At 29.3% G+C, this 9,182-nt stretch overlaps 1 protein-coding gene across 1 annotated transcript; it reads right to left on the reverse strand.

Moving 5' to 3' along the window:
• Positions 1 to 3,697: 3,697 nt before the first annotated feature.
• Positions 3,698 to 4,377, reverse strand: LOC109797992 (uncharacterized). Its single transcript, XM_020358177.3, has one exon. It carries the CDS (start codon positions 4,279 to 4,281, stop codon positions 3,814 to 3,816), a length of 468 nt encoding a protein of 155 aa, XP_020213766.1. The 5' UTR covers positions 4,282 to 4,377; the 3' UTR covers positions 3,698 to 3,813.
• Positions 4,378 to 9,182: the final 4,805 nt, after the last annotated feature.

Here is a 9,182-nt window from a genome sequence, read left to right on the forward strand (position 1 = left end):
ATTCCTTAAACAAATCAAACTCCACCCCATACTTGTCCATAGATTTAGTAGGTGTATTCTGTGTAACTCAACATGCCAATTTTCTTATTTTATTCTGGTTCTGTTTTGTGGATGATAATTGTTTAAACTGAGTGGAAATATATTTGGTGCAATGACAAACTTTGTATCCACTTGTGTTATAAATGATGGGTGTGTTGACTTTTATGCTTCTATATTCTTGGTTTGGTTCTTTCTGCAGCAATAAAATATCTGGAAACTAATAGTTTAATAAGTTGTTAATAACTAAATAGGAATAGATACCCGCCAGGGCTTACGCATAGTGGTAAGCAATCTATGCTCCTAAGGAAGGATAAAGGTTTGAGCTCTGAATATGATACTTGTGAAGAGGGCTAAACCATATTGCTCCGTACCTGTAAAGGACTAGTCTTACACCCCAAGGATGCGGGGAATACCTGGGAAACCAATAAATAACCAATAAGAATAGAGTGTGAAAAACAGCATCATAAGGAATGGCAATTTACACAAAGCGACGTGTTAATTCGCTTGACAATTGTGTGCATAATTGAGGTTTGAGACTTTTAAATTTAAATGGTTCCAATAGAACCGTATTAGTTAAGTTGTGGATAATAATATTATACTGATTCCATCTTTGTCGCATTTATGAAGGTAGAATATAAGATAATGAAAACTTAAATAGAATGATTGCGAGAATATTCCTGGATTTCAGGATCTGTTCTTCACCTGTAGTGTCATAGTCCTATATCCGTTGGGGAGGATTGGATTGTTAATGTATCTAGTTAATAAATGTTATCACATACAGTAGCAATTATTGCTGGCTTTTGCTTCTAACAATAATACTTTTTCTAATTAAGAATAGATGATTTTTAATTTCTGGAGTAATGAAATTATCTGTCATATTATGTATATCTTTAATTATTTGTCTATCTTTATGTAACATATCCGATATATTTGTATATAATTAATTGGTATATTAGGCAGATTTTTAGTATAGATTTCTAGAGGGATTTTTTTTTTTTTTTTTGAAATATCACTGGTGTACATGTATTTGTGAAAAGATCCATGACAGAACAAGATTGTTAGCCTAGCAGGTTGCCATGGTTGTTAAGTAGATACTAAATTTTTTTTCTTTTAATTTATATATTTAAATTCAAATAAATGTACTTGATAAAAAGAAACAGTATAGGCTACTAGCCTGCATGTTCTATTGGTTTACTTGGACTTGAACATTTTCTCTTTTATCCTACCCTCCCACCCCCCCTAGTTGGAATGTTGGATTATGTCAAAATCGATTGCTCTTTAATCTTTTCTCCTTTTTATGATCTTTTATGACATGTCACTTTCAACTTCTTTTGTCTTTTTTATGACTTAAAAAGACACTGTTTTTATTCCTTCAATGTGCTTTACTACCTTTTGCTAATAGGGTAGCTTTAACAAGATGGTGATTCCAATGGGTTTTGAACAAACTGCACTGAATAAAGTCTACCCACATAGTAACTTAAGTTGCCAACTGAGCCACACGTATTGGTTATTCACAAAAGCAATTTAAAATGCAAAATTTATCCTGTCTTATAGAACGTGATTCTGTGTCCTCATTTCTGTTAGCTTGATGGCATCAAATCTAAACCATTCAAGCTGTTGGGGCAAAAAAGCAGCAGAAAAGTTTATCATTGTATTTGTCCAACTGTTATTGTGAAAGCATATAGCGAGCTTTAGTATTCTATATTGTTTCTCACGTAATTCAATTGAACATCCACTCCCACGCCTAATAAAGGTTATGATACATAAGTAGCAATTTTAATTATGTTGTATGGTGCTGATAGTTTTAAATAATCTTGCAGATATAAGTGGTTGAGATTAAATCTGAATTAACAATAAAAAATAACACGCCTATGGTAGAAATGTTGGACACTTTCAACGAATATAGACTATATCAGAAGTTGACCCGTCTCACCGGATCATGTATGGAGTACTGGCAATAATGGGAAATTGATCCAATGCAATGGCAATGAGAGCAGTATAGCAACACCATTATAATCATATTTTCTCCATAAACCAGTGTGAATGGCAAACACAATCATATTTTTCCATTATTTATTCCTTTTCATGGGAGAGGTTGTATTAGCATTTGAAAAATTCTAGGTTTCGTGGTAATAGATAATAATTTTTTTTAAAGAGTGATTTCTAACGAATTCATAATATATTATTTATGATATTAAATAAAAAAATAAATTTAATTAATATTTATCAAACATGCACTTTCTTTTCACGTTATCATACCACCCTTCCGCATCTTTCTTTCATTTCTTATTCTTACTCCGTTTTTACTCTTACTGTAAAAAATCAAAATTGAATCTCTTTTTTTAACGAGTATCAAAATTGAATCTTTGTCTGTTTTTATAGTTTTATTGAATTTTTAAATAAATATTTGTAGAATAATTTTTTTAATGAAGTTGGTATCTTTTATTATTTTTTTTTAATTTATACTAATGATACAATTACGTTTATAATAATTACAAATTTATATAATTAAGTGTTCATATCATTGTTAGGGAAGGTTTTACTTAAACACTTGAACATATCATGAGAGATTAATCATCGAGAGAAAGAATATTATAGGAAACTAAAAATCGAAAAACATGAAACAGTAAAATACTAAAAATGATCTACAGTTGATTGCAAACAGGACTTATTTAAAAAAATATATAAGAATGTCATTTAATATAATTAAATTATAGGAAAAAGTGTACTTCATGATCTTCAATTTTATTTTAATTTGTATTTTTTATTCTTTAATTTTTTTCCCGGATAACATTTTGAAGAATGTTAGTATTTTAGCAACACTTTCTTTATCACTACTATTACTATTACAGGCTAAAATTTAATAAAATTCACAAATTTTAATAGACTTTGTAACTCATTTAATGAATCTTTTCCTTAATTTATCAGTAAAATCTACTTAAGTTTATGATTTTAATAAATTTCAACTTCAGTAACAAAAAATAATTTTCAACTAATAGTTGATAGTGTTAAAAATAGAATATTAAAAAGAGTATCATTAAAATTCCTCTAACATTGTTTGAAAGAGTTAAAAGATAAAATTAAAATTAAAATAAAATGTTGAAATTTGAGAGTATTGTTCTTGTCTAAATTATAAATACTTATTTAGTTGACTAACATTACTCTTTGCATGATAAATACTTATTTCACAAGGCCGTAGACTTACAATTGCTAACAAAAGACCACAAACAATAATCAAACCACTTATTTGTCACCTATTATTGGATCTTACAAACTGAGTTAATTCTCGAGCTTTTGCGGTCAGTTTACTATATCACAGTCACATATAACGTCTGCATTGCTATTTTTACTGCATGCAACTGTAGGTAGCCCCATTCGCCACATGGATTATACTTAAAGAAAGAAAGAACAGAGGAGTATGATTAACTAATATGGACCCTTCTCTACCAAAAACAAAAAACTAATATGGACCGTTATCTATTTCTCCAACGATCATATCTTTCATTTATTGGTAATAACAACTTAACGTTATACGAGACTGTTTTTAAAATTTTTATCTCTCTGCCTCACAATTTTAATGTTCTGGATTACTTGCTTACGTTTTATGGTTAGATATAATGAGAACACAAAGTTAGCCTCGAGGAAAAGATGCTGAAAATGGAGTCAAAAGTTTTTCCTCTAATATATATGTCATGTTACACTGTATAAGCTAGAAAAAGGAAAAATATAAGGAGGGACAAAGAAACTCTATGTATTGTATCTTCAAATATATTGCTACTTTACTTCAGGTATGCTTTCCAACGCTGGTTTCCACCCTTGAGAGACATCCTCACTCTTTTGAGACAAATCTTCACCCTTGTCCTCGTGAACAAGAGACATCATCTTACTAACCGAAAACCCTCCACTCTGCAGCATATCCTGCAACTCTTGCTTGCTAATAACCACCTTAATCCTAACCACGTTACTTTTTTTCATGTCTTGAACTTCTGGATCCGCGAACCTCACCTTCTTGTTAGTTTTTGGCGATGGTGGTGGCAGAGGAACTAGGTAGTATAACTTTCCTTTGAGCAACTTTGTGTTTGGCTCAAGATACCGCAGGACTGTGAGTGATTCAGATACTGCATGGCCAGAAAATTGTATCAGAACCTCCTCTACTTTGATGGGTATTTTGTATTCAAGAATTTTCCCATCGGTTTTCATGATCTTCACAACGTTCTCCTGCAGCACCAAGCAATTCCCCATGGCTTTTCTTTAGTTTAGTGGTTGCTTTCGTAAGATGCTAGTTTAGTAGTGCAAAGCAATTTGGTTTTGTGAGTGAATGCAGGAAAAGGAGCTCTGAACCGTGCAATATTTAAACCAAAGGGTTGTGGAAAATACCCTCACGTTGTTCCACATATTACGAAAATACCTTTTGCTACTTTTGTCTTTTTACGATTTTTTCTTTTTGTATGCATGAAGGATGTCTCAACTAAATGATATTCTAAACAAAGTTTTCTGTATATGCACAACTAGAAAATAGAAAATTAAATCCTTGTCAGCATGTTTAATTTCAACTAACTGTCCTAGAATTTGTTGGTGATTTGGATGGAGTACTCACTATAATTAAAATAGGCGTTAAGATTATAAGATTATTCATGAAAATACTATACAAAATTCTTATATCAACAACGAAGCATAAATTGGCTTGGTTAACATTAATTACATTTCACAAATAAAAATTATTTTTAATTGTTAATTTTTGAATATTACATAATACGAATTCACGTTGTTATAATATATGAGTTGATTCCTTTATCCTTATAACTAGAGTAATTATTACAGGCTTGTAAGTTGGATTATGTCGTATGAGGTTGTAGAGGAAGTGGGTTGTGACCGGACAAAGCTGCACTTGAGCATGTTGGATGGGGTGGGGCCCTCTAAAGGCCAAGTGGTTGACCACTTGTGCACTATGGATTTTGTTGTGTTGACTAAATCCTGTGCCACACTGACTATTAATCAAAAACATGCTCATTAAAGTCGGCAACAGTGTTGAAACTTTAACGCATGTTGCAAAAGTTTCCCCTCTCTTTTATTCCACATGAATTAACAGCATGTTGTTTATTTGCTAATGAGATGCGCAAATACGGACAACAAAATGAGAAGAGGAACGTACTTTCTTATATCATAGCCAGCAAAAACATGTAATCATGAATCAACAAATCATCATAATAATTAGATCCAATTTTTTTTTAAGTAAGGTTTTGAATTTTTAGTCTCGTATATAAAAAATATATAGTCAGATTTTTAAGAGAGATTAATTATAAACAAAATTAATAACTATTTCATAATAATAACGTGGTTATAAAAAATAAAACACGTAATTATATACACAGGGATGAGTATCATTACATGTACACAATATATTGAGCTATCTTTCACACGTTGCCGTTGTTAAAGCTAGGAGCATTTCAAAATGCTAGATTGATATAAATTTTTTTAGTCTGTATTCAGTGTATTGTGTTTGGAAGAAATATTAACTTCAAGTACTTTTAAGTGAGTTAGGTGAACTCATTTAAAGAAATAAAGCGCTATTAGTAGTAATTACGAGTCACCATTAGAGTATAGAAAACTAAAGTTAATAAGAACTACCTAACGAGTAGTTAACATATACTTAATAGTTAATAATACTACCTCCTTGTGTAAACTTGAAGATATAAAATAAAACTTAGGCTTAAATATGTGTATTTAGTCCCTCAAATTTAAGATAAATTTATTTTTGGTCTCTCAAATTTAAAATTGTTGTTTTTAGTCCCTGTAATTTTCAAAAATCTTGTTTTAGTCCCTTAAGTCACTAATAACATATTTGAAAGTGATTAATTAAGACAGTTATGCAATATCAACCGGATTTAATGTGATATTTTCACTAATAGGAACACGAATAAGTAGATTTTATGCAATAATATTTAATAAATTTATTAACAAAATTTGAAGATAAGGATTAAAATAAGATTTTTTGAAATTACAGGGACTAAAAACAACAATTTTAAATTTGAAGGACTAAAAACAAATTCACTCTAAATTTAAGGGACTAAAAACATATTTAAGCCTAAAACTTATCACTATATTCATCAAATGGGCCATAACAATAATTGATTGATACCTAGCTTCAAATATTTAAATTCAAAAACTTGATTGATCTGTCTCAACATAAAATCGATCCTCATTTCAAAAATGAAATTCAAATAAAGAGTATACCCTCTTTATCTTGTGATAATGGCTCCTCTTGCGCGTGTGGTGTGTGTATTCATAAACTGCACGTTTTAAAAATAGCAAGTGTTTCATATAGAAATGTTGGTTTTTAGTTGTACACGCTTTTGTTTGGAAACATTTGGTGTAGGAATCTAAGACCACTTGGGATCCAAACAATAGCGTCGCTATCTCGACTTCATATACAATATCACTAACATAGTTTGGTCTTGTGTCATTTTAATTATAAGTGGTGGTCCAGTTGAGAAAAATTTGAACAAAATTGATCATTGCCAATATCTTTAACAAGATGTAGTTAGTTGGCTAGGCTGCAAAGGTTGAGATTTGATACTCTTATTCCAAGTTTGAGACCAAAGCAGCAATATCGGAGCAGACAAGACATCAGTTCAAAGAACCTCATTTGAAGCATCGGTGTTGGGTGGGAGCTCTAGAATCAAAACAATTTAAACATACTCATATATTCTTTTTCAATAAATAAATATAAAAGACTTTCCAGTTAACTGAGTTAGAAACTAATTTGATTAGATACGAGTTTAACTATTATATACTATTATGGTACAATATTTTTAAATTGTCAAACAATTATAATTCACTATTGATATGATTACTTAGTTATTTATCGTAAAAGTTAATAAATTTATTATGATGATTTACTTTTAAAATATTTTACATTATAAATGTATAACTTATTATATATATAATATTTTATTTTAAAAATGTTTTCAGATTTATTTGGAAGTGTTGTTTTAAAAACTTACATATATAATTATTATGATTTTTAACTAAAAACACTTGAGCAAAAACCTTAAATTGAAAAAGAAAGCAAAAGTATGAAAAAATAGTGCAGATTAGGGTTAGTGCAGGGTGATGTTGTCAACACGCATGCTTTGGAATGATGAAACTTCTTGGGGGCTAATACATTGTGTGCTAGTGGAGGTAGGAATAAGTAGCACTATTCAATTGAAAATTCTATGGAATAAACATTACAAAAACGGAGAAAAGGCAATGGCTTTCTTACAAGTTACTTTAACATCATTAGCAGGGCATTTATCCTCCATTAATTCATCTTTTGCTGATCATCATAGACAAGACCCTCCCTAATACAGATATATATTAAGGATAGAGAAATACTAGTTGTACAATTTCTATATTATTTTATATTTTATAGAAGAGGAGAGAGAGAAGTTCGTAAAAGAATAAATAATGTAATATAGATAAAGATAAGAAGAAAAAGAACAATATAAAATATTGTACGAATAATATAACTGTCAACAATGTAACATGAGCATGGGTTTTTCCGTAATAAATTTTTGTTGTGTTAAAAGAATGAAATGTATTTTTTCTTAAAATATTAAAATATTTTTTCTTTCGATTTTTAATAGTTTATGGTTTTGTAATATATATAAAAACAAAAAGGGATTAAATTAAGGTAAAAGACTCTATGCACCGAAGGTGTAACGATTATTTACATTATTGTCCAATTAAAAAAGTCATCTTGGACAATAAGTTTACTGATTTTTGTAAAAATTATTTGAAAGTCATACACTATTGGTACATAGCTAGTTATTCAGCTCTTAAATTGAAATTTTACAAGTTACAACAACTCTTACATTATCAATAATTTTATACAAAATATGGGTTTACAAAGAGTTTTATGGGGCAAATGATAAGTTATATGTGACTAAGCAGTTGTGAAAAGAATATAGTGTAATTTGGCATATGAGTGATATATATGACTCAACATTTCTCCATGTGAAAATAAAAGAATTAATAGAATGAGATTCCTTTTCAACAGTGTGCTTAATTGCCCAGCTACCACACTAGACTAATATTTTGCTGGAATTTCATCAAAAAGCTCCTTCGTGATCTAATATTGTACATTAAAGCGCGAAACTTTCATTATTAGACCATTGAAAGTTGAAACTCATACAAAAAATCTTTATGCTTTGCAAATGCAGTGTAAAGTGAAAGATTCTTGGAAAGCAAACCAAGATATTTATGTTTGTGATAGAAATCAAAATCAATTCTGGGAATGCAATTACTTGGCAAACCACCACTGGCCTTAGCTAAATGCCAGCATATTCATGCTGCTACCACTTCAAGTATTGAGACCAATACTATTGAAGATTTATGAATCTATCGTTTTTAAGAAAACAATTTTTAAAGGGACACACTAAATAATATCTAGCCAGATATTTCCTTAGGTTCATTCTCAAGCTTAAATTAATTTTTACGATGTTGGTTTTAGTTCTGATAAAAATTAGGACACGAGATGTGGTAATGAGTTACGTAGGCCTGATGCATGCACTTTTCTTTTTAGTGACCCACTTTATTTATCTTTAGAATTGGAATGATTGTTGATTTATTGTAGCCGGCTAGAAAATGATCGTTAAAATAATGGTACCACAACTTTTCTTTAAAAAAAATGAAAAATCTGATTATAGTATATTTGTGCGCCATGATGATGGTGGCAAGCAGTAAGAAAGTGAGCATGCAACATATATATATATATATATATATATATATATATATATATATATATATATATATATATATATATATATATATATATTTTTTTTTTTTTTTTTTAAAGTGAATAAATTAACCAACTTGTGTGGATTATTTTCAAGGATGAGTTGGACCACTTGGTGAATGTTTTAACATTTTTATTAATGTTTCTTACTCGTTAATTTTAATCTTTTATTTATTAATTAAATAAAAATATTAAATGTTTTATTATTGATATTAAACATATGAATAATATTTTTATTAAATATTGATACTAATTAAATGTAAATATTAAAAATTTATTAATCGTTCTTAATATTTTTCTAGAAATTTTGAAAGAATAAAAAAAATTAAAATTAACATTACTCTCGTATATCTCTATAAAATTA

This window comes from Cajanus cajan, chromosome 6 (genome assembly GCF_000230855.2).
Source record: "Cajanus cajan strain Asha chromosome 6, NIPB_CcT2T_4, whole genome shotgun sequence".
Classification (NCBI taxonomy): domain Eukaryota; kingdom Viridiplantae; phylum Streptophyta; class Magnoliopsida; order Fabales; family Fabaceae; genus Cajanus; species Cajanus cajan.

Bases quoted from the DNA above. Each gene is read 5' to 3' on its own strand.
- LOC109797992 (XM_020358177.3), bottom strand. From the start codon at position 4,281: ATGGGGAATTGCTTGGTGCTGCAGGAGAACGTTGTGAAGATCATGAAA.